The sequence below is a fragment of the Oryza brachyantha genome, chromosome 5, assembly GCF_000231095.2.
Source record: "Oryza brachyantha chromosome 5, ObraRS2, whole genome shotgun sequence".
Classification (NCBI taxonomy): Eukaryota; Viridiplantae; Streptophyta; class Magnoliopsida; order Poales; family Poaceae; genus Oryza; species Oryza brachyantha.
This window is the reverse complement of record NC_023167.2, coordinates 19,924,415-19,950,285: the sequence shown is the minus strand read 5'-3', so window position 1 is coordinate 19,950,285 and position 25,871 is coordinate 19,924,415. Positions and strand designations below refer to the sequence as shown.

The 25,871-nt window shown below is 40.2% G+C and overlaps 5 protein-coding genes across 6 annotated transcripts; 2 read left to right on the top strand and 3 right to left on the bottom strand.

Annotated features, from left to right (window-relative positions):
* Positions 1–1,053: 1,053 nt before the first annotated feature.
* LOC102722579 (ATP-dependent Clp protease proteolytic subunit-related protein 1, chloroplastic) lies at positions 1,054–4,335 on the top strand. The gene is made up of 9 exons (XM_006654806.3): positions 1,054–1,348; positions 2,136–2,251; positions 2,360–2,569; positions 2,681–2,785; positions 2,908–2,970; positions 3,569–3,680; positions 3,802–3,863; positions 3,971–4,153; positions 4,234–4,335. Exons 1-9 carry the CDS (start codon positions 1,156–1,158, stop codon positions 4,333–4,335), a joined length of 1,146 nt encoding a protein of 381 aa, XP_006654869.1. The 5' UTR covers positions 1,054–1,155.
* Positions 4,336–5,044: 709 nt separating this feature from the next.
* LOC102704812 (inactive protein RESTRICTED TEV MOVEMENT 2-like) lies at positions 5,045–6,455 on the bottom strand. Its single transcript, XM_015837497.2, has 2 exons — positions 6,230–6,455; positions 5,045–6,094 (listed from the first exon to the last, which is right to left on the bottom strand). Exons 1-2 carry the CDS (start codon positions 6,366–6,368, stop codon positions 5,283–5,285), a joined length of 951 nt encoding a protein of 316 aa, XP_015692983.1. The 5' UTR covers positions 6,369–6,455; the 3' UTR covers positions 5,045–5,282.
* Positions 6,456–8,144: 1,689 nt separating this feature from the next.
* LOC102721929 (hypersensitive-induced response protein-like protein 1) lies at positions 8,145–12,844 on the top strand. 2 transcript variants are annotated; one of them, XM_006654805.3, is made up of 5 exons: positions 8,145–8,348; positions 10,773–10,993; positions 11,619–11,739; positions 11,863–12,051; positions 12,184–12,844. In XM_006654805.3, the coding sequence occupies exons 2-5, from the start codon at positions 10,805–10,807 to the stop codon at positions 12,546–12,548; spliced, it is 864 nt and encodes a 287-aa protein (XP_006654868.1). In that variant the 5' UTR covers positions 8,145–8,348; positions 10,773–10,804; the 3' UTR covers positions 12,549–12,844. The 2 variants fall into 2 exon arrangements, with proteins under 2 accessions (XP_006654868.1, XP_006654866.1); XM_006654803.3 differs by lacking the exon at positions 8,145–8,348 and adding an exon at positions 9,409–9,747.
* LOC102704527 (probable serine/threonine-protein kinase PIX7) lies at positions 12,805–15,784 on the bottom strand. Its single transcript, XM_015837236.2, has 6 exons — positions 15,607–15,784; positions 14,538–14,806; positions 14,229–14,364; positions 14,000–14,139; positions 13,698–13,821; positions 12,805–13,437 (listed from the first exon to the last, which is right to left on the bottom strand). Exons 1-6 carry the CDS (start codon positions 15,782–15,784, stop codon positions 13,058–13,060), a joined length of 1,227 nt encoding a protein of 408 aa, XP_015692722.2. The 3' UTR covers positions 12,805–13,057.
* A 2,009-nt stretch (positions 15,785–17,793) lies between these two features.
* Positions 17,794–21,970, bottom strand: LOC102704251 (probable cytokinin riboside 5'-monophosphate phosphoribohydrolase LOGL8). Its single transcript, XM_015837790.2, has 7 exons — positions 21,693–21,970; positions 20,903–21,000; positions 20,349–20,379; positions 19,545–19,644; positions 19,384–19,454; positions 18,498–18,641; positions 17,794–18,328 (listed from the first exon to the last, which is right to left on the bottom strand). The coding sequence occupies exons 1-7, from the start codon at positions 21,849–21,851 to the stop codon at positions 18,227–18,229; spliced, it is 705 nt and encodes a 234-aa protein (XP_015693276.1). The 5' UTR covers positions 21,852–21,970; the 3' UTR covers positions 17,794–18,226.
* Positions 21,971–25,871: the final 3,901 nt, after the last annotated feature.

Here is a 25,871-nt window from a genome sequence, read left to right as displayed (position 1 = left end):
ATAAATAGAAAACTAAAAGATAGAATCATTTATCACCCATGGATCCTTCTAATCGTAAGTTTTTCAAATGGGTCATTCAAGTATAAGTCACCAGCACTACGGTGCTCTCTCCAAAGCTTCCTCAGATTCAGTGCTAGCACTCCTTAGTTGGGTTTGAAGATTGGACATAGGCATTTGGGTGTTTTAATCCACTCACCAATGATACAAAATGGGAGTGGAGAGGGGGGCTGAGAAAAATATGAATAGCTCAACCTAAAGTGAAATATTTTGGAAAAAAAAGTACTTACCCGGGGCTTATTCGTACTCCTAAGGCCACGTTCTTTATGCATGCATAAGTTAACTTATATTTTGGTATGAAAAATATAGTAATAGATTAGTACATGATTAATCAATTATTAATTATCAAACAAATATAAAATAGATTAATATGATTTTTTAAAATAGCTTTCCCATAGAAAATTTTGTAAAAAATATACCGTTTAACAGTTTAAGAAGCGTGCGCGTGGAAAACGAGGAAGGCTTAGTTAACTAACTTGGGGTGACAAACGCGGTCTAAGGGCTTGTTTAGATTGCAAAAACATTTTGCAAAAATGTCACATCAAACTTTTAGACACATATTTGAAGTATTAAATGTAGTCTAATTATAAAACAAATTTCAGATTCCGCCTAGAAAACGCGAGACGAATATTTTGAGTCTAATTAATCCGTCATTAGCACATGTTGGTTACTGTAGCACTTATGGCTAATCACGTCGTAATTAGGCTCAAAAGATTCGTCTCACGATGTCCCCCATAACTGTGTAATTAGTTTTAATGTTCATGTATATTTAATGCTTCATTTAGATATCTAAAGATTCGATGTGATATTTTTAGGAAAAGTTTTTGGGAACTAAACAGGGCCTAAGTCCAAACTGCAAGAGTGGTAGTAATAATAAGAAATTAATCCAAATTGTAATATACTTTTTCAAAAAAAGAAAAAAAAACAATGTCATGTAATAATAAGAAAACAATACTAGGTCTAGGTGTTTAGTGAAAAAAAGGGAAGAAAATCTCCCAAATTACGGCAATAGAAGTGGTTACAGAGGAGAGAGCTATCCGAATCAGTCTGAGGCCACCAATCCTCTTCCTCTTCCTCTCCGGCCGCCGGCTCCGGCTCATGGCGCTCGCCTTGCGCTGCCCCGCCGTCTCCTCCCCGTCACCAGCCAGGAGCCCCTTCCCGCCCTCCTCCTCCCCGAGGCTCCCGAGGAGGCCGCCCGCCATCTGCAGGTGCTACTACCACGGCGACGGCTTCCGCAAGAACTACGACCACATCCCCAAGCAGTTCCGCGAGGAGAACCTCAAAGATGGCCGTGAGCTCGCTTCCCCACTACCCATCCCCCCCTTCCCACTTCCCAGTAGCGTAGGGAGGTCTCTCGGTATTAGGATCTTGCTAGGTCGCGCGGCTTGGCTTGGGCAGCAGCGCACGCATATCAACCACGAAAAATGCCCAATTTAGTGAGATACCAGTTTGTACTTCTTACGAATTAGCATCAAGATGATGGCAAATCATTTACTCCTACTTTTGTCTTCTGTTCTCTCACAGCGTCGATTGCCATTTTGTGCTTACCACGTCTCCTACTTCCATTCATTCAGTGAGCATTAAGCTAAATCTATACCAATTAATAACGATGTACTGTTTGAACCTATATTAATCGCACACCGCTTTGTTAACAGTTTTGGTATAATAATTCCAATTTTCATGCCTGAATGATCTTAGAATTGTATAGATCCATGTAACCTGATTGCAACCGACTAAATGCTATGTAGTTTGTGGTTTCATTTCTTCGGCAAAAGTTGAGCCAGCAGCCCTTTTGCTTAGGTTCCTAGCATTTCGGTAATCCAACTGACTTAACTAGGATATGGGCTACTCAATTTAGTGATCCACGGATGGTCTATAATCAAATGACAAACCTTGATTGATCTTTGGTCCACTTCATGCATGAACACAAATGGCAGCTGTTTCTATTTTTAATATCAAGATGATTATTTCTATACTGTTTTTGTTTTGCGATTTCTCTCACTTTATAACCACCTTATCACTAACATTCTTGTTATTATTTATTTGCCACACTCATTTTATTTGGTGACTACTTGCAGTGATGGATAATTACAAGAATGTTCCCCAATTCCTTTATGGCTTAAGCCCTGCTCAGATTGAAATGTTTATGAATGATGACAACCCATATGATAGGCAATCACAGAGAGTTACAGAGGTTAGCTTTTCGTATAGAGCTGTCCTGATTACCTTTCTTGATTTTGTTCTATGGTGTTAAGTCATTCACACAACAAAATCATCATGATATTTCCTTCGTGCACTGCAGGAAAGCATTTCTGCTTCGAGGAGCTATGATGAATTTGGCATGTACAACTTGTCAGGTATGCATGAGGGCCCAGCAGGTTACAGCATGGGTATGGGAACGGGCAGCATGAGCATGGGCAGGGCAGGGCGAGGATATAGAAGAATGAGAAGTTCAGCTCCAGATCTGCCATCATTGCTATTGGACTCTCGAATTATATTCCTTGGAATGCCTGTGAGTAGACTTTATACCTTCACCATTATCCCGAACATTTCGTTTCAATGTTTGAAACTTTGAATCAAATTATGAACTTTGTTCCCTTTATTTTTATTGTTCTACTTGTAGATTGTTCCAGCAGTAACGGAGCTTATCGCTGCGCAATTTCTGTGGCTAGATTATGATGACCGCACCAAGCCAATTTACTTGTATATAAACTCTACGGGAACAATGGTAAGCATTTATCTTGAGAAACGATAAAAGTGGTAAATAACATGTGACATGCAGATGTTATTTCTCAATGTTTTCATTGTCCCTTAAGAAATGCTTATCTATATCCTGTGCTGCTGTAACAGGATGAAAACAATGAGCTGGTTGCATCTGAAACTGATGCATTTGCAATTGCTGATTTTATCAACGTAAGCCCTTGTCGTTTACTCCTCTGATTTAGTGGAAGTTCATTATTATGCCAAATTGTTATACGGATTATGTATCAGCATTTGCATACAGGGTTACATCCATGAAATGTGATTTCATTAGTGTGCTTATGTTACAAAAAACAACTTGCATGCAATAATTGGAATTCTGAATATAAAACAGTGGATTACGACACATATTTTATTTTATTCTTCAATATACTCTGAAATATTAGCGATACTGTCTTTTTAGGGTTGTGTCTGCTATTGGGGATGTTAGGAACAATTTAGAACTTTGTTTGCACAGTTTCTCCTTCCAAGGTTAGGGACACTTAAATTGATTTCAGTAGTGTGATTGGTGAACCAACCATGGCAACTGAATCTGGGGGAAGAGGATGGCTAGTTTTAGTATTTATTCATTAGCACAATGATAATTTCATGAATATAAACCTTTTACATGGGATTAAATCAAAGTGACCAAACCAATAAAATGTGGGCGGGAATTCTAAAATTGAATGCAACACAATTCAAGGATGGACGTGATTTCATATAATAAATGCATACTCTGAATTTTCTATCCCTTTTTTTTTTGGTCTTGCAGCGAAGCAAATCCAAGGTCTACACAATCAATCTTAGCATGGCATATGGTCAGGCTGCAATGCTTCTGTCCCTTGGTGTCAAGGGTAAAAGAGGAGTGCTGCCAAATTCAATCAGTATGTTGTTTTTCTAAGTTACATTGTAACATTGTTTATTTATTTTGCAATTGAATCTGTGCATACTCTCTTGTTTTTTTGACTGACCTGGTGGTGATAAAACATCATTGATGTGCTTCAGCTAAACTGTACCTGCCTAAGGTCCACAAATCTGGTGGAGCTGCCATTGATATGTGGATTAAGGTCACATCCACCTCTTCTTTTCAGTATCTTAGCATCTGACAAACTCCATGCTGTGTGGCTGATTTATGTTTTCGCCAGGACTGAACGTTTTGTTATTCTGTGCTCAGGCAAAAGAGTTAGACACAAACACGGATTACTACCTTGAACTTTTGTCTAAAGGAGTTGGAAAACCAAAGGAAGAGCTCGCGGAATTTCTCAAGGGTCCAAGGTACTTCCGTGCACAGGAGGCCATCGATTATGGGCTTGCAGATACAATCTTGCACTCATTGGATGGTTCCTTCAAACCAAAGGTACTTTTTTTGGCCCATCACTAATGTTTTGGTCTGCAAAATGTAGCATTCCCCTGATGAAATCTTCCGTTGTTGAATAGGATCTGACCGCACAGCTGGCCAAAGCACAGGAGATGCGGCAATCAGGGAAGCGCCCAGCAGCTGGAGCTGGGCGATGGTCAACTCCGAGCGTACCCAGATAAACTTCTTTTTTACTTTTTGAAAGAAAAGCGTAACCAGATAGGCTAGAAGGCTTTGCATCGATGATAATACGGAGGTTATCTTGTTCAGTCAGAGCAGCCTTCCTATTGTTATATACTCCTACTTGCAAGGAGAAATCCCCCAGGAGTTTTGGAATAGATTCAGGCCGACGAAAAGGTTGCCTTAGTACAATACACCATATGATGGTGTAATGTAATTGCTGCTGCGTTCTTGCCGTGGCTGTTGTGTTTTCTTTTTCCGATAGAATTCACTAGTGATCTGGATACGGTAATCCACGCGACCAAGGATTCTTGGACTGAGGCGGCAGGCAGGCGCCGGATGAGTCCGGACTGACAAATTTGTGGTTGCTTTCCCATGCGTTGGCTCTGCATGCACCACAGCTTTCTGACGAACTCATGCAAGCTTAACTTGTGTATTGCTGTAACTTCCTTTTTGTTTGGCTATGTGATAATGGTATTATTTCCTCCGTATATTAATATTTTTAGGTTATAAAATGTTCTGTTTTTCGCTAAACCAATGTTCAGATTCATTATATCCACATTGAAAACTAAAACATGTTATAACGTGATGTCATTGTCTTTTTAACGCATGTTTTGATCGTTTCTCGTACTCATTTATTTCGTTGTTATTGAATTTATTTCTAACTTTATTTTACTTATTACTTAATTCTGACATATTTATATAAATCTTTTTAAATAATACGAATTACCAAACATGTGAAATAAAATTAACAACCTTATCAGTTAAAATACGGAGATCTTATCTATTAAAATATGGAGGGACGGTCTATATTAATGCCTTCCAAATTTACAGACTTTGTCGCTTTACATTCGTGTATTTGCTGTACGTTGTCATGCACGAATAGATATGGATGCAACGGCGGGCGAGCTGGTGATCGATGAGAATGAGACGGGTGGATGTGGATCGATCACCTCCTGCAGCAGAGCTTCTGGGAGATGAAGAAGCCGATGGAGAAGGCGGCGACGGCGGTGGCGATCACCTCCTTGTTCCTCCTCGCCGTCTGCACCACGCCCTCCGCCCACCTCATGTCGCCCAGGTGCTCCAGCTCCCCGGCCACGCGCTCTCTCCACCCGCTAAACCCCGTCGTCGTCTTCTCCGCCGCCGCAGCAGCCTTAGCTCTCTCTTCCTCGGCGCGCCGCTTCACCCTCTCCGCCATGTTGTCACGATCGATGCTGAGCCCCGGTGCAGCATTGACCTGTTGTTCCTTCCTCTCGGTTGCAGACTTGTGCACTTGTTGCTCATCAGCTTGTTTGCCTCGCTTGGCCATGGCATCTTCCTCCTCCAGCTGCTGCTGCTGCTTCTTCTTCTTGCTCGCCTCTTCCTCCTCCTCTAGTTTCTTCTTCTTGTTGGCTTCCTCCTCCTGCAGCTTCTTCTTCTTCTTCTTGTTGGCTTCGACGTCCTCCTCCAGCTTCTTCTTCTTCTTGTTGGCTTCGTCCTCCTTCTTCTTCCTGGCTTCCTCGTCTTCGTCGTCCTGCTTGGCGCGCTGCTTGATCTCCTGTACGGAGGAGGGAGACGCGGCGGCGGGGCGCTTGGGGACGGTGATGGTGAGCACGTTGGCCTCGAAGCGGCCGGTGATGTCGTCGACGCTGGCATTGGAGGGCAGCTGGAAGACCTTGTGGAAGCGGACGTGCTTGTTGCCGGCGCCGGCGGGGCGCTGGCCGCGGACGGTGAGCTTGCCCTTGCCGTCTACTTGCACCCTGAAATCTTCCTTCTTGAACCCTTCATATATAGTACATATATGGATGAGTATTATATATGTAAAACAATCTCAAATATCATCATATCTTGAAACTTAATCATCAATACTACAAAATGCAATAATAATAAATGCAACAACGATGAATGGAATGTAACCTGTGAGGGTGAGACGGAGGAGGAAGTTGTTGGCATTCTCGACCCACTCGTATTTGGGGTCAATCTCTTCATTGGGAGCAGCTGCTGATGCCACCTTGTCGCCTCCTCCTCCTCCTTGCTTGTTATTATTGCTCGCCATCAATTAATCTCCTGGAGATCAATCACTAAGATGTTGTAGCTCTTGCTTGCTTGCTGCAATATACTATATGCGTCAGTGCCTGATGATGGTAGGGTTGATCGATGGATCAATCTTGATGTAACCAGCAACATATATATAGGAATGGTGCATGTGTATACTATAGTAGTAGTCTCCCTGCAGCCTGGCTTGGCCGGTGATGGAATCAGATTCGAAGCTTTTCTTGAGGGCATGAAATTAAGTAGCTGGTTAGCTATCTAGTGGTGTCAATATACCTATGCTCTCCATCAAATTAACTAAAAGCCTCCGAGGAAAGGCTAGGGATCTTTACATATATGTACATTAATTCGTCTACATATACATGCATGCGTTTGACTTTGCAAGTGAGGGAAGAAGAGGAACCAAAGGAACTGATCGAAGCCTAGCTGACGTGGAAGTGGAATGCTTCATTTCACCCTAATAAGCTTACTACTCCAGTTAGCATATCCTACTCCCAAGTTAACCTAACCGATGGACTAAAATCACCCCCTTGCATTGCATCGCACGCTATTTTGGTTAAGTCGTCCACCTTTGTCCTTTGGGCTGGGCCTTCTTTCTTAATAGAGATGTTTGGGCTACGTAAGAGCATTCCTAATGGCTCATCCATCCCATCCTTCATTCTATAAATAGAGAATGAAGAGTAAAAATTGAGCTTCAACAGATTATCTATCTAATCATCTATTTTTGGATGTCATCCATATTAGGAGAGAAACTCTATATTTAGATATTCTCTCTCCAATCCTCCAAATAGATATAGAGGATGCCATATATAGATTATCTACTGGAGTACAAAGAGATATGCAGGATGAAAGTGTTTTAGATAATCATCTAAATAAATATATAGATAACTAAATTTAGATGAGCTATTGGGATGCTCCGAAGGACTCAAAGTGAAGTTCTTTTCCATACGTACGGATAAAGTTTGTTCGTGATGCAATCGGCCCACAATTCGCTTGTTGGCGAGGGCCCAAAAGCTGACGCAAGAACAACTTCGTCTTTAGACTTTTACTCCCGAAAGGAAAGCAGAAAAGAGGTACAGTAACTAAAGAGTTTTACTTTCATCATACCTCAAGGTACTACCTCGAGTTACTAAACCATTTCTAATTATTAGATCCAACCGTGTATATCCGCTAGATCCAATGATGAGAAACGATTTAGTACCTCGAGATACAAAATGATGGATGAGAGTAAAACTCGTAACTAAAACATATGTCGGCCCTGTTTAGTTTCTAAAAACTTTTCCCAAAAACATTACATAAAATCTTTGGACATATAAATGAAGCATTAAATATACATAAACATTAAAACTAATTACACAGTTATGAGAGAAATTGTAAGATGAATCTTTTGAGGTTAATTAAGACGTAATTAGCCATAAGTGCTACAGTACCAACCTGTGCTAATAATGGGTTAATTAGACTTAAAAGTTTCGTCTCGCGATTTATAGGCGGAATCTGAAATTCGTTTTATAATTAGACTATGTTTAATATTTTAAATATATGTCTAAAAAATTGATGTGATGTTTTTAAAAAAAAATTTGCAAACGAAACCAGGCCTAAGCAAGAGAAACGACGACGACGCAAAGCAAAACAAGCATCCATCACCGTCTTCCGCTGCTTTGGTGCTTTTCCGGGGGCCGGGCGGGCGGTTTATTTACTACTCTTCCTGACGACGTCACTCTTGATGAAATTACGCGACGGGTAAAAACACAATCTTGGGCGGCATCACCGATGTAGAACACCTCGTCCATTGCATCTGCTGCGGAGATACGAGTGAGAGAGATTCTTGTGAGTATCCCGTGCCATCTATCGTCTTCAATCTTCGTCTTCACCGAGGCAGGCAAGGCGGCAACTACCTATTTATACCACCAGGCGAGTACCGGACGAACAAAAGACCACGCCTTTGTCACACACACTGCGCTCCGCCTCCTCGCCGACCCCCAAGGTAACCCAAAAATCCCTTCTTTTTCAGCCTTTTGTTCATCCTTGATGTTTAATGTTGCCCCAAGATCCGATCCCTGCAACTGGAGCTGTCCCTCAAATTCCGCATTGTCGAATTTCTTTCTTTTTTGTGCTAGACTCTCTCTTGCTCTCGCCGACGCACCTTGTTTGGTTTATGCCTTCGTGTTTCTTCTTCGATTTTGGCAGCAAATTTTCCCCCTTCCAATTCGGTGCTGCTAAGTCCTCACCAAACGATGGAACATCGATTCAATTCTTCCCTGGTCTCTTTTCTTTCGGCACGCACATGCCCTTCGCTTTACGCAAACCAAAATATCCAAAGCCTGAGTCAGATTTGGCCTTATCCTTCCCTCCGCACACTGATTCCCTCCTCCTTGTCTGCTGCGACGACTACAGACTGGAGAGTCTGGTGGACTGCCCATTCAGATAGCCATTCTGTCCCTATCAACTGCAATTTCTTCCTACTTATATAAAACTGAACAGATAATAGAAAAATCTGCTGCTGTTAGTGTCTTGTTGGTTTGGATAAAGAATTAGCAGTAATGGGTCTAGACTTCATTTTTCTTCCTTTGCCCATCTTTAACTTCTATTAAACCTTCTACCTCTGTTCCAAATCGTAATCATTTGTATTTTTGTCCCAATCGTAATCATTTCTAATTTGTTTAGCATAGATCAGATTTGAGACTACGATACCTAGGAATGGATGGGTGTTTGTTGATACCTAGGGTAAAATTAGAAGAAGTTTAAATTAGAAATAATTAATGAGACAATTAGTACCTAAAAATATTTACATTTTGGAAGGGAGAGGGTATGTACTCGTAATTGCCCCCGGATATATCCTCCCTACATGACATGGAATGTAGCGCCATTTTTTCCTCTCCTGTGATAGTTACATGCGTTTCACGTATGCGTGTCGCCGAAATTGCCGAGCATTTTTGCGGTAGGAATGTAGCTACGACTTGCATCTAGTCAACACGCAATTTCTCACCAAAAGATTGAAAAAAATGGGCTGCAACAAGAATATTGCAGTTTCATTATCTTGTCAACGTCTAATCTGACCGTTTCGTACGCAATCGTCTGTCAATTTATTAGTAGCATTCATCCAGTTGGCAATCCGGACAGTGAGATATATACGCCGTGGTCAAATGGGAATCAGTCGATATTTGGGGTGATGCAGATTCACAGCCCACAGCTGATTGGTTATTGTTTGTGTCAGTCAATCGTAGGGGCAGATAAAGTTGGCTATTTTAACAGGATACATCAAGGTTTTGCTACCTTCCCTGCCTCATAAACAACTCCACCCTGTCACAGTGTCATTTAGGCATGTCCTGATATCAGCTGGCTATTCTCTCTTCCCCTTCCAGTTCAAGTTTCTAGTCGGGCAGGTTCTGTTGCAAATCTTCCATAGTTTGCTGTGCTTGTAACATTTTCGCATGAGTTCAAGTTTTATTTTCATTCTATATGGAATTATGTGATTAATCCTGTGAGTGTTTTTTCTTTCATAGCTGTCCTGTTTTCCTCTATTGTACAGTGGAGTTCTTATATATTCATCAATAGTAAAACATAAAGCCTGAACCTCTTAGCGTTTTCAATTGATTTAACTTCTTTTGCTTTAGAACAAGATTTCGGTTTCTGAAATAAAGAAAAATCTGGCCAATAATCGAGTGGGAACTTGCTGCAAATATATATTTTTCTGGAAGGCTGAAAACTAAATGTTTTCTTCGATGAGATAATGAAATATAGCATATAAAGTGCTTCAAATTTAGAGTAAATAGTTGGTATTGTATGTAGATTCCTGCACTTGTTGGTACATTTATTTCATTTTATCAATCTATTTGACTGTCATGCACTTTCCGAAGCACATGTCTGTAAAGTTTTTTTTTACTCTGGGAATAGAATTGGGGCATGTTGATTGAATGATGTGCCTAAGTACCAGTGTTTGCAATGTTTACAAGCACTTTTATTACAACAATCATCTGGATTTTCTAGAAGTATTCCCCTGGCTAATGGATTAATAAGAACTAGGATGCAGAAAACTACCTTATTCTGGCTGTGAAATGGAAAAAAATGAACAGAATTATATTTGCAGCTGTACCTGAATGATCCATGTATAATTCAAAATTGTTTGGTTTTCTCAGTCATTGTGACCATGATGCAACCTTGGAAGCATGGGGGATGCGGTGTTTGTCTCTGCTTAACTTGAGTCTATGATTGCTTATTGACTGAATTATGCAACCTTGGAATTATTGGCTGAATTAACTGATGCAACCTCATTTAACGGAAGCCTGTCTTCTCATTTAGTCGCTGTCATTTTATTTTTAAACAAAGCAGTAGTGGCAGTTTTGCATTTTACTTGTGCCTATGATGCTTTTTCATTACTAAATCTGCTTCATGATATATAAACATTCAGGTACTGCCAAAAGCGATCTAAGGACTGGAGCTATGGGCAATTTGTTCTGCTGTGTTCAAGTTGATCAGTCTACAGTGGCCATTAGAGAAACGTTCGGGAAGTTTGATAGTGTGCTTGAGCCAGGATGTCACTGCTTACCTTGGTTCATTGGGAAGCGTATAGCTGGTCATCTCACACTCAGGTTGCAGCAACTGGATGTGCGCTGTGAAACTAAGACAAAGGTTCATCCTAACTCTTAACTTTCCTTTTTATTGATGGAAAAGACTCTTTATTCATGGATGCTTACCTAGTACCTATATTTGCTTTTCCTTTGAACATATACGGATGGTTATCATTTTGTCCTAACTGAAGTTCCAAAGCCAAACATTAAGATTTATGTTGATGATTATCATAGTTCTTTTTGGACTATAAAGCGACATGAATCACTTCTAAAGGAGAGATCTATCCGAAAGTTAATTGTTCTAGTGGTGATAGGTTATGCACAGAAAGTTCCAGTTTTATGGAATTTAAAAATTACTGTTACACAGCATGCAGCAACTTTTTTTTTTTTTGAAACGATCACCGGGGGGAGAGCTTCCCCACCTGTATGGTTAATATATATTAAAAGAGAAGGGTTAAAATACAAAGAGAGGTAGACAATCCGAACAAAAGGAAGAAACAAAGAAGTTAAGGAGGGAGTGCATGCAGCAACTTTAATATGTTACCTTATTTAATCACCAATATTCACCTGTGATTAAGTATTTGAAAGGTCAGAGATTAACACTGGCATTCATATCAAATTTTTTTTATTTGATGAGTTTTATGGTGTTGCTGACATGTGAAGACTAAGCATTTTGCTGTCTGCAGGACAATGTGTTTGTCAATGTTGTCGCATCTATCCAGTACAGAGCTTTGGCTGGCAAAGCAAACGACGCGTTCTACAAGCTGAGCAACACTAGATCCCAGATCCAGGCTTATGTCTTTGATGGTATGAAACCATGAACTATTGGAACTAGTAGATCACTTATTCTGTAGGTGATGCATATATATGGATACTGAAGTAGAAACTAGTACAGATCAACTAATTTGGTGGTGCTATTGGTGTCGGCAGTGATCAGGGCAAGCGTTCCAAAGCTGAACCTGGACGACGCTTTTGAGCAGAAGAACGATATAGCAAAGGCTGTGGAGGATGAGCTGGAGAAGGCTATGTCCGCTTACGGGTTCGAGATCGTGCAGACACTGATTGTTGACATCGAGCCAGACGAGCACGTGAAGCGAGCGATGAATGAGATCAATGCAGGTCAGTTAGCTGCTGTGTAAAACTACAAATTATACAAGATAGATAGGATGCATGCATATAGTTGAGAATTCAGAGAGACAGAGAGAAAAAGAAAGGGTAGTAATAAGATAGTGGGGTGATGGTGTTGTGCAGCTGCAAGGCTGCGGGTGGCTGCAAACGAGAAGGCGGAGGCAGAGAAGATAGTGCAGATAAAGAGAGCGGAAGGAGAAGCGGAGGCGAAGTACCTGTCGGGGCTGGGCATCGCGAGGCAGCGTCAGGCAATCGTGGATGGCCTGAGGGACAGCGTGCTGGGGTTCTCGGTGAACGTGCCAGGCACCACGGCCAAGGACGTCATGGACATGGTGCTCATCACCCAGTACTTCGACACCATGAAGGAGATCGGCGCCTCCTCCAAGGCCTCCTCCGTCTTCATCCCCCACGGCCCCGGCGCCGTCCGCGACATCGCCACGCAGATCCGCGACGGCCTTCTTCAGGGACATGCTGCTGCTGCTATCTAGTTAGCATTGCCATTGCCATCTCATCTCATTTTCATTTCAGATTCTGAGTGTATATGTATGTATTACTTTCTGCTGCTGCTATCTCTCTCTCCGGTCCGGTGTGGTTAATTAATCTGATTTCCGCTTCCTTCTGTTGGTGCTATCTGTACATGTGTATGCAACTACATTTTTATTTATTTTGTACTTTGCTTGTGAAATGTATGTATGTATGTATGCAGTAAAGCCTTTATACCATTGTGAGATTTCAGCATCAACATGTAAATGTAAATGATCTCCATCCATGGTGATATGTTGCAATTCTCAATCACATAATCTACCATCTCCAAATTAACCCACTCAATTAAAAGGGGATCCTTTTTTTTATTGCTGTTACCACTAATTAAAAACGACACTAACAGAAGAAGGAGGAGGAGGAGGAAAACAAACAATCATCCAACATTAAGTTTGATAGCAACACCACAAAACATCCATAACCACAGATTAATAAAGCACGAGCCTGGCGAGCTGATTTATGAGGATGAGGCATTGACAGCACGGTCGGCCAGCATGGTCCGGTACAGGGCAGTGTCGGTGGCCATGTCCTGCAGGCTGAGCACGGTGTCGAGGGTGTGCACGACGGTGCTCATGGGAGGCCTGGTCTTGGGGTCGCGGTTGGTGCAGGCGCAGGCCAGGCGCCCCAGCATCTGAGCTCCGCTGATGGAGAAGATGGAGCCAAGGCTGGGATCGATCAGCCGGTGGAACCTGTCCCTGTCCCTGCCGTTCTCGCGACCCCAATCCACCAGGTTCTTCTGCTCCCTCATCCTCATCCTCTCCGTCGCCTTCCTCCCCGTCAGCACCTCCAGCACCACCACCCCGAAGCTGTACACGTCGCTCATCCATGTCAGGTGACCTACCATGGATGCATCCATCACAAAACCAACCACTTGTTCAGTTCACACTGCTCTTCTTTCCCATGCATCATTACTTTCACTGCTCTCACTGACTACGTACTTTCTATACAAACTGAATCTCTCTTGTTTGTTAGATCATATATAGCTACAAATATGTACTCTCTTAATCTGATTATAAACCGTAATAGCTTAATTATCAACAACCCCTAAAAATTATTATCTGACTACTAAAAAAAATTGAGTGGTCAGCTCAGCTTACCTGTCATTACATACTCAGGAGCTGTATATCCATATGTTCCCAAGACTCGGGTGGACACATGGGTCTTATCACCAACGGGGCCATCTCTAGCAAGCCCAAAGTCAGAGAGTTTTGCATTGTAATCCTGCATGTTAGGATAGATAATTGAACCAATATATTATATCTGCATGATCAACAAACGGTAATGCATGGTAAAACGACACAAAGTGATCTGAACAACACAAAGCATATATACACACATAGTGCATTATATATATATATATATTCAAAAGGCACACACACACACACATATATATATATACCTCATCAAGCAGAATATTGGATGTCTTGAAATCCCGAAAGATAACAGGCGACTCAATTTCTTCATGGAGAAAAGCAAGTCCCTTTGCTGCACCCAGTAAAATTTTCACCCTGATAGACCATGGAAGTGGCGCCGTCCTATCTGTCGAAAACAGCTAGCTGACATAATTAATTACGAACTCAACAAATCATGACCTAGCCTAACATTAATTACGATGGATATATACATACTCCTAAAGAGATGGCGCTCTAAGCTTCCATGGGACATAAACTCATATACCAGCTGCCTCTGATCGCCTTCCATACAGAAACCGAACAATTTCACCAGATGTGGATGTCGTAGGTTTCTGAGATAATGGATTTCAGCCTGAGAGAAGAAATAAGATAAAACCATCTGATTTAATTTGTTATATTCGATCTGCATATTGATGTAGGTAAAATTATACCAACATATACATAATAAACATATTTGTAGTTAGCTTGCATTGATCCATATAATAATGGCATACAAGTAAGTTTGAAAAGTAAATTAAAACATACCACCCACTCATCATGGCCCTGTAGCCCATCACAACTGAGTGTCTTAACAGCAACAGGTAATCCATTGCCAGGTTTTGCAGGAGTCCCATTCGCATTAATCCATCCTTTATGGACACGGCCAAAGCCTCCCACACCAAGAAAATTCTCACGTCGAAAGTTTTCGGTGGCATGCATCAGATCATGATAAGTAAACTGCATCAGTGTAAACTCCGAAGCTACCAATGTGGGTGAAATGCTCCCAGAGAATGCTTCTTCTGGTCGAAAAGGTTCTGCACGAGTAAACGTATATTTACGAGCAATTTTACCATTCTTAAAAAGATATTACGAGGTATTGCCGTTTTCTGTGTAAAATTTGGTATTTCTTAATATCTTTGATACTAGAATATACTAAATTTTACATAAAAACATATGTATTTTTTCCATCCCTGGAGGTTACAGTCCATGAGAAGATACCATAAGATACTAAAATTTTAGTGTAAAATTTTGGTACCTTTTGATACCTAGGTACTATGAGATACTAAATTTTTTTTGTAAAGATTAATAAAAGGGGTTGGATTTCTATATAATTTGTTCAGACAATCTGATATTATTTGGTAGATCTGCAACTGGCATGGAAACTTAATGATGCACGAGAACCAATAGAATGAATAAATTAGCTAGCGGTTGCGGACCAAAGGGCACACATGAGGTAGTAGTACACGTAGTTATATGATTGAGTAAAAAAATAAATAAATTACGTAGTTGAGAGATGAATGCATATAATTAAGTGTACGTCTAGTGATCAAATATTTAAAAATTTTAATTCTATCAATCAAATCTAATCACTATTGTTTGATGATAATCTGGATGCATGCATGTAAGTTAAAAATCACATACATATCCTTCTCCTACGGCCTTCATGCATTGCGCACACATAATAAAAAAAATCAAATGTTTAATCAATAGCAAAAGCGTATAATTAAATATTAGGATCATACGTTCCATAGCAAAAGCGTATAATTAAATACTAGGATCATACGTAGGAATTAGTGGGTAGGTAGGGGTATATATGGATGGATGGAGTACTTACTGTCGTGGTAGATGCGGCCGCCGTAGACGGTGGTTTCGAGTTGGGATTGGGAGCGGGGTGGCGATGGCGAGGGGGAGGGGGAGGAGGAGGTGGTGAGGAGTCCCCAGCATCCCAGCATCCTCCTACTACCCTCCGAACCCCCCCTGCGCTGTGCAGGCACCGACCTCCCAATACCCATCTCGATCGATCTACTGCCTGCCTAGCTAATTAAGCTCACAATTAATTAAGCAGCGGATTAATTAATTGAGATCGATGTTGCAGCTAGCAATTATATATAATGGGAGGGAGGGAATTAGGTAGGTAGGTAGCTAGAGGGGGGAGATAGATAGATATATCGATCGAAACATGCATGGACAGCACTTGCTGCTGTTTGCTCCTCGTGTTGTTGTGCGCCCCACCCCCACCCCCGGCCCAGTACATCAACATGCTTGCTTGCTTGCGTGCGTTTCTCCGTCGTCGTCGTCGAACGTTTTATTGGCAGCATATATAGCTAACTTAATTATAAGCTAGCTAGCTTTTCTTCTTTGGGCTGGCTGGCTTTATGATCATCCCGGCCGTCGATGCGCGCCCTGCCCTGCCCTGTATACTAGTACGTGTGCGTGCGTGGTGGTGGTGGTGGTTGAGCTCGCTCGTCGCGGCGTTTTCGATCATCACGACATACACACATACATACATATGCAGCTAGCAATGTGTATGTGCTAAGTGTGCTGTGCTCCTTCGTCTTACCACGTACTCACAAAATTAAGGTGCAGTACGTTCGACTATCATGACAAGCTTCAAAAGATATGGAATTGTAATAAGAGAATAAAAGTGTCGGGAACTAAGATTTAAGGGGAATAGTATTAGAAAAATGCACGAAAGCTGGTTGGATCGATGTAATAAAAGCATATCAATCAGAATTACTACTAAGCATTATTTGTTTATTTTCTTTTTACAACAGAATCAAAACCATCGATCGGTCCTATTTACACAAGGATACATGAACTTCCACCCACTGCCCGTTGGGGTCCACAGAGCAGATGCCAAATGTGCAGTGTCACATGTTTTAGCATGCTGCCGGCTACTTTTGATCTATCTATATCGACTCTGATGACGGAGCAATACAACACAACACAACACAGGCTGCTGCTCATGATCATGACGATGATGCGCTACAAACACTCAACTCGTACTAAACAACAACAACAAGAACGGAAAGTGACAGAAAAAGATAAAACATATGAGTTGGAAAAGTGATAATTAAACTAGCAATTAATGGTTTTGAATTTTCATTTCTTCATGGTAATGTTAATTTTGAGGCAAGTCGTCTCCCAACAAGCGTGGTAAATGCAAGGGTACATGACCAATTCATTACATAAGGAGTTTGGGCATCTTTTCGCTTGTGCTTTTACATTTATAAATTTAAATTTAAATTTAAAAGTTAAAGTTGAATCTGACTTTTAGGGTTTTTTATTATCTTTTATCTTTAGTCTTTGTTTTTAGATTACTAGCTAACAACATATGTATATAATGTCCATCCATAGTTTAGTTTTTAAGTGTTAATAAACAATTTCACTTATGCTTATTACAAACGTACTGATGAGGTTGTATACCCATCCATTTTAGTTGTCACTGGAGTACGCACTGTACAGTTCAATAGTTCTAGACAAATTACGCACTGTACAGTTCAATAGTTCTAGAGAAATTCTGTTGTCACTGGAGTACGCACTGTACAGTTCAATAGTTTAATCTGTAATTAAGCATTCCAGCTACTACAGTCGATGCCTCTATGGCATACTCCATCCGTTTCACGACGTAAGACTTTTCGGTCTTGACTAGATTTATATGGATATTAATAAATCTATCTATATATATATATATATATATATATATATATATATATATATATATATATATATATATATATATATATTCATCAATGGATAAATTTAAACAATACTAAAAAGTTTTATAATATGAAACAAAAGTAGTAAGCTACTATGTCGTAGCTAGAGATGGAAATGGTTAAGGTCGCCGGGTCCTTTCATAAGCTAAAAAATCTATAAGATTTACCCCAATTCATTTTAGATTCAACCCTTAAATTTTGTAGATAAAAAGTTTAGACTTATTACCACCCCCAACTTGTATCACTTTGCCATCTTCAGACTGCCAACTCACAAGAGGCAGCAAGCAAGATAATATCTGAGCTGGAAAAAAAACCTTGCTAGCCAAATGTTGATCCTGATGTTATGAACTTATGATGTACCCCTACATCTACATGCGAAATCAATCATGTTTGTAGCTGAGACCGTTCAAACCGTTGCACTTGCACATGACACAATTTGATGATAATAGAATAATGTAGGATAGTAACAGCTAGTACTAAGAGCTAGAATCACGCATGCGCAACACAAGGGCAATCCAACACGGTCATGCTCAGCTTGGATTGGATAAATTATGTACTACTATATGCATTTCTTCCTAACCATGTTATGCTACCAAAGTCCAATGCAATCCGTCAATAGCACCAGTACATGAGATCTCAACACACCCCCATTACCCTTTGGTTAGTACAATAAATATTTGCCACTTCGACAACCTGACTGGTTAGGACCCTAACATATGCAGGCTGGAAGACCAATCAGGATGATGTGATCCCGGAGTCCAGCTCAGGGACCAAGTTATTTTGCTTCTGGTTCTGGTCCTCCCAAACCAAGCCAATGCTGTATTCGGGGATGTAGTCCTGCAATGACATAGGATCAGAAATCAACTCCATGCCAGGATGGAATATATGGAGCATCTTCTATTCGGTGGGTTACCAAAGGACCTATGTTGAAAACGTTAGCACCTATCTGACACTCTAATCATACTGATCAAGAAACTAGAGATTAAGTTCTGATCTGGGATTTAACCTCCAATTTCATAACTAGCTCCTTGGCTGCCGGAGCAGATATGACGATGCGCCTAGCCTCCTCGGTGATAAAGCCTTCGTTGACAGCCAAGTCGATAAATGATAGAAGAGGGTTGTAGAATCCGTCAACATTCAAAAGCCCAACCTGGTAACATTTTAAAGCAATTACGTGGAAGGTACCAAGATCACTAGTACTGGCAAAAAGAAAAGAATGCAACAGCGCCTGGTTCAACAATGTTGATTATTGAATATATGATCCACTCACACCTGCAGAATCGTCTATGATATCCCCTACCAAATAAAAACAATCTGGTGGGTCCATAAGACTCAAATAATAGAGGCAGATAAGCATGTATGAAGAAAAAATGTTGAATTGACTGCTCTTATCCCTCTTAAGTCTTTAACTTCAGCATCTTATATTTGCTAAGCAATTCATTAATATAGACACCAATGACAGTTTCTTGTTCAAACGACACATCATGCAGTGTAAGACCCTCCAATCGCCATTCCATTAGCTGTTAGGGAATATTCAAAAAGTGTGAAGCATATCTATTTATCGCCAAAGTATAGAAGATAGAAAATGCAGATCACATGCTATTGATGTAGTGATGCAGGTAACAACACCCTGATTAAATTATCCCTTTCACGATTTATAGCTATGAGAACGAAATTTTTAGGTCACATGTGAACAAGGGAACATGATAGCTGCAGATCACAACGGCCCTAACGACATAATGATAAACAAATCAGCACTTCATAACTACTAATGCAAAGTAGGTTAACAAAAACAAGAAGATAATCACATGCATGATAGTATATGCATGATTAGTTTACAACAAGGTAATTTCGTGTGAGAAGAATCATAGCAACTGTGGGTGAGTTTTTACCGGCTTCTTATGGATTCCAAGTTGTGCCCAAGTAATAACCTCAAGCAACTCCTCCAAGGTTCCATAGCCACCTACCATTTCAGCTTAATGTGATCAATAACAACATCATAAAACTGAGAAAGCTTTGATTTCTTACGCCATAGATGAATAGGCCATAATACCCGGTAGAGCAATAAAAGCATCAGCAAACCGAGCCATTTCAGCCTTCCTCTCGTGCATACCAGAAACAGCTCTAACTTCCCCTACAGGCTCTCCAGTTACCTACAGGTGTGTACTGGGATATCAATAATCCAATAATATGTCACAGCTACATAAAGAACTACATTAACATGTAAAATTCAAATCAAACATTAGCAATCATCATTTTAGGAATGGCGCTTTTAAACATTTTAACACAATCCACTTGCATTAAAACACGAACAAAGGCGGTCTATTCAAGACAATAACTACAGATGGTTACAATTCTTCTCAAGATACAAATGGAAAATGCTAAATAAGAAATTATGGATGTAGACTTATTAACAAAGTGGGAGCTACAGCATTTTAGAACTTCTACAAGGACATGATAATGACATAACTAAAGGATACTAACATCTCATATGCCATCACACATAAATACATCATTCAATATATATATTTTTTAATTTCATAAGGATGTGATCGTTTCTCACATTTCCCAACTTATACTCACTTGTCTTCCTAACTGTTAAGGATGTGCTTTTTAAAAAAAATATCTACAGGGAATTGCTTTAATAAAATCATTTAGTCTATTTTCAAGTTTTTAATATAATATTACTTAATTAATCATGTGCTAATGATTGCTCCGTTTTGAGGGGTTAATTTCCAACATGAGCATTCAAACGCTCCCTAAATCAATCTTCGAGATTACATGTTAGCAATAGCATTATCAGGAAAATTGTACTCATGCAATAGCAACAAAATGCAAGTTGCAGCCTTTGACTCACCTCTCTGGGCATCAGTGACTTTGGAATGATCCTGCAAAAAAGAAGAGGAGGGAGCAAAAGGCTACATTAAAGACAGGCTAAAGCACAGTAGTACTAGTAGAAGCATGGTGTTGATCTTTTCCCATGTAGAGAAAACTGGTGAGCCTAGAAACAGGTAGACAGAAGTAGGGCTTTCAAGAACGGGAGTACTGCAGATAACCACGTACTAGCTGCGCAATAATTTAAAGGGAATCAGTAGCTGTACGTGCTCCCCAGCTTGCTGCTGAGATAGGCTAACACACCCATTGTGAGCATGGAAACAACTAGCCTTTCGGAAAGAAGACCGAAAAGGCGCTTCCATTTCAGTGAAACCGAACGCGATCGGCATGCATGCCCCCCCTTCCTCCAACGGGCAATGGAGAGAGCAGCCTGCACTGCACCAACATAAGGCTGCCATGTTGGTGCAGGGAGAGAGGAGGGGCAGGCAGCAAGATGACCATAAAAACACCAAGCCCCAGCACAAGCTAGGGAAGGTATAGGCGGATGAAAATGGATGGGAGGAAAGCGATACAAACCCAATGACATGGCGACCTCCAGCATGAACTGCATGGGAGACGAGGCCCATGAGGCCGATGGAGCCACCCCCGTAGACCAGGTCTATGCCCCTCTCCACCTGCACAGATTAAGGAGGAAAGATTTATCCACTATAGTAGCACAGCAGTAGTATTATCGCGATTAATTGCTTCCGGCGAGGGGAGGCGAGAGGAGGAGAGGCAAAGAAAGAAGACGACGAAATGGTTGTGCATTTGGCCATTTGGGCAAGAAAGTGAGGTCATAGCTAGGGTGGGTCGGTCATGATGGGATGGCCATGGATAATGAGGAGTGGCAAGGCCTTGCACCGCCTTTCGGCCTCCTGACGATGCAGCAGCAACGAAAGAAGATGGATGCATGCACCTGCTCATCATCTTAGCATATATCGATCTCCTCCCCCCCTTCTCTCTCTCTCTCTCTGTGTATATATGATCACGCACGCAACCGCGCCCATGGTCCATGGATTGATACGTGCAGGACATGGCAGATTAATCTACTACTAGTAAGTAGAGAAGAGAACTCAAACCAAATATATACGATGACGATCCATCAAGCTAGTTGCGAGTTCAAAAGGCAGCTAGTAGTTATACATGCGGCACATTCAAAAGCAAAGGGAGCTCGCAAATAATCGAATCCATTCCATAGGTGGGGAGAAATAAATTAGTAGAACCTAAATGAATTAATAAGAGAACTCGTAGTATCGAAAATGAAAAAAAAAAACAAGAAGAAGAAGAAGGAGGAGGAGGAAGGAGTGTATAGATATAGATAATATACGAGCTGGTTGGCGAGGTCGAGGGCGGCGTGCTGGTAGCTGGGGTTCTTCCCCTTGGCGGAGCCGCAGTAGACGCAGATCCGGCGGAAGCGCGAGCGGCGCTCCCCTCCCCCGCTACAAGTACTGGGCTCCACCACCTCCGGAGTCGCCGCCGGGGTCATGGAGGAGGCCGGCCCCTTGGATCTTCTTCCGATCGACCCACACACCCAAGGGTCGGGTCGGGTCGGGTGGCGGCGGCGGCGGCGTGTGTGCGTGGGAGAAGATGGAGAAACAAATGCAGCAAGGCCGGTCCGGTCGGGCGGACTCCTTCCGCCTCGCCATTTATAGATCGATGCCTCCAGTAGACACCCACGTCCGTCCACACCCAACCATGTTCCTCGATATATATAATCATTTATATTACTAATATTTAGCAATAGTTAACGTGTTTATCTCATCCTTCCTTATGCTTATAATCTATTTTTATTTTTAAAAAAACCTAATTACGAGCCAATTTTAGGATATTTTATCATGTATATTTTTCAGTCTTTACGTTTATATATAAAGTTTTAGCGTAATTTTTTTAAATTACTAGGAGTGAACAATTTCACTTACGTTGTTTACTTAAATAGTTAAAAGTTAATTTTTTAGTGTTAAATTTGAAGTTTTGATTCTGATTCTAGAGTGCTTTATCTTATTTTATTTTATCCGCAAAATTTACTTTACATTTACATCACTAAAAATAACTTATATTATATATATATTATTTTTAACTTAGTAGTTACTCTTATGAAAAACTGAATAAATCCTTGTACACTATGAATGGAGAGATTAGTACGGTTCTTAGACCGCGTTCGTCCCACTCAGGTAAGTTAAACTTATCCTCTTATTTTACGCGTGCACGCTTCTCGAACTACTAAACGACGTTTTTTTTAAAAAAATCTATAGAAAAGTTATTTTAAAAAATCATATTAATCTATTTTATATTTTTCTAATAATTAATAATTAATTAATCTAATATTACTATATTTTTTATAGCATAGTACTTACCCCTTACCACTGAACACGGCCTTAGCAGTAATGTTAGTGCGGAGACGTACGACGCGCTTGCTTCTCTCTCTGTATCCCTCTTTTCTTTTCTTCCGCTGCAGCCGGCGGACCGCGCGATCGTGTCGTCGTTCTGTGTGAACCCGATCGAATTACGAACGTGTTCCTCTCTACAAACAATAAAACAAGTTCAATTAAATTCTGAGTGCCGCTAGCTGGCGGCTGCTCTCATTCTCATACCTATATACAAGTAATTTTCTCTCTTTAATTTGCTCTTCTTCTTCTTCAATGTGTCACGTGTGCCATGGTCGACTATCGCACCATTTTTTTCTTTCAAGAGTTCTTCAATGCATATCATGCATATGCATGTGTAAACTCAAAACCTCAACATGTTAATTAGCTGTATTAGCTCTTCCTTAAAAACAAATATTACTATTTGAGCTTAATTAACATGCTGGTTTCTCAAAATTCTACAGCTTAATTACTTTCAATATTCTGGTTAATTCTGCATATATGCTTTTCTTTTTTTTTCTTTTCTTCCTGTCGATATGTCAGTACTAATTTTATTTAGTGGGGAAGAGCTAGCACTGTTATGCGGTCTCCAGCTCCATGCATTGCATGATGAGGATTGTTTACAAGCCATTAATTAATTTAATTAATTAGAATTAATGCTCCTCCGATCCTACCCATCCCCCAAATGATTTGGTAGATTTTTTGCGTACATCTCAAGTCTTATTTGTCTTTAATGACATTAATATCCGCTTTATTTTATATTATAAGAATTTTTAACCTGAAATGAATTTATATTTATACTAATAAATCTAGACAGTATAAAAACAAATAAATTGATACATTAATAAAATTAAGTAAAATTAGAAAGTCTTATAGTTCAAATTTTACTCCTATAAATTTTCTACTACGCTACTGATTCGTTGGATCAAAATAACGACAGCTCGTAATTATGGAAGGTAACTTTGAAAAATGGAGCGCTCAAATGTTACTACAATATACTAGCTAGCTACAGTATATATATATACACATGCTCTCGATCGGCTAATTCTCAGTGATGGCGATATTTTAGGAGTAGCATACATGCAAAGTGTATCAACATAATACACCACCTCAAATTAGTTTATTATTGTCACCGTCCACGCATGAAGTTAATACTACTATTTTATATAGAATTCGTGTGGATGGATGGATGGATTTTCTCAGCTACTAATTAATACCACTCGTAATCGATCTGCAGTGCTGGCTGGTGTGGTGTGGTGTGGTGTCGTCCAACACGACACGCGCCGTACGCTCAACTTTTCGCTAGCTGACCACCATTAACAAGAGCCACGACCAGCAGATGCAACGTCAGCCATTACGAATCATCACTACTTACAAGCTACTACTAGATGATTTAGCAAGAAAATATTAAGGTTAGCTAGAGAGAAACACCAATATATAATAAATTGTCAAAATGATAGTTTTATCTTTCTAAACAGCTGATTGACTAAAATATGTCTCAATTCCAATTCGTTGAAATAAATGCTGTAGAAATACTAATAATATATATAAGTTGAATTTTAGAAAAATATTTATATCTGAAAACGAATGGATCAGAGAGAGTATATAATGTGTGTACATACTAAGCATATATCCTACTTCCCTTTACGTCTAAGATGTTGGAACACACGCATCTCTATTTTCTATAAAGTTAATGATCTCTTCTCTCATAAAGCCACGTCACCTCAATTATTTTTAGTCTTAGGATGATACTTCAAGGGTGTAAATTAAGTCACACCATCTTAATTATTTTTAATTTTAGGATGATACATCAAGGGTGTAACTTAAGCTACATCATCTCAATTATTTTTAGCCTTAAGATGATACATCAATGGTGTAAATTACATACCTTCACATCACCTTAATTGTTTTAGCCTTTAGATAATTCATCAAGCGCGCAAATTGCATTTCTTCTCCTAAAAGACACACCATATATACAACCCAACCGTTTATAACCTATAAATAATTGATAAAGACATAAAAATATATAAACATATGAAAAAAAATCGTATAATAGATAAGAATGTTTTTTTAAAAAATCATATCTACCATATTATCACACGGTTCTTCCGTAGCAACGTGCGGTGTATCTATCTAGTATTATATATATTTATATACACCGCTCTCCTGAGTAACAGTAGAAATAGGTACGGTGGTGCTCCTGTACCTTAGATGTAAAGGGAGTAGCTACACCGGCTAGCTAGTAGTATCTAATTTTTTTAATTTAATTAACACGTAGATGAAGTATATGGTAGCACTTTTAGTTTGGTCTCCAACTAAGAGGACGAAGGAAAGTAGAAAAAAAAAAGGAAAAAAACCAGCGAAGTAGTACACGAGGAGGGCCATGACCATGAGGAAGCATGTGGCCATTTGTTAATTTCGAGTATGCAAGACTAGGCTAACACAGTACGTAAAGCTGGCTGTGTGCATGCATCATGCATATGGGGGATTTGTTTAAGCAAGGAAGCAGTTGGTCAATGCAAGGTCGCCAGGTCAGTTGGTCAATACGACTACCAGCGAGAAAGTATACTCTATATAATTAAGTAGTAATACTCAATTAAAATTGTTAATTCGATCATATCGATCGTCCGGCATCCCCACCCCCGTGCTTGCATTGCATTGTTTATTATAATTCTCCATTAATTATATTAATTGCAGCCAGGCCATGGAGTAGTACTGCGCTGGTAGGTGATGTCTCTCCGTTGCAAGCAAAATCAAGGTCCTGTATGTAGTACACGCAGATTGGATATATGGCCACTTGCTCAATGCAAATACTAATCTTTTTCCTTTCCTTTATGCTTGCTTGCTATGGGACGTACATGTCCCTCCCCAAGGAACAATCTGATCCAGTGGATACTCATACAACTCGTATCACAGTATAAATATTCAGTAGAGACTAAGATTGAAAATTAACCATAATATTCCTTCATAAAGAGAGAGAATGAGAATATAAAATTTTATAGATTGTTTAGCATGTGCAATATAAGACTATAAGCCAACTATAAGCACATGTAAAGAAGGACGAAAAATTAAAAAAAAATATAGGATCGGTTATTATGCAGGAGCTACCTTCTACCTACAGTCGATTTTTATTTTATTTTATT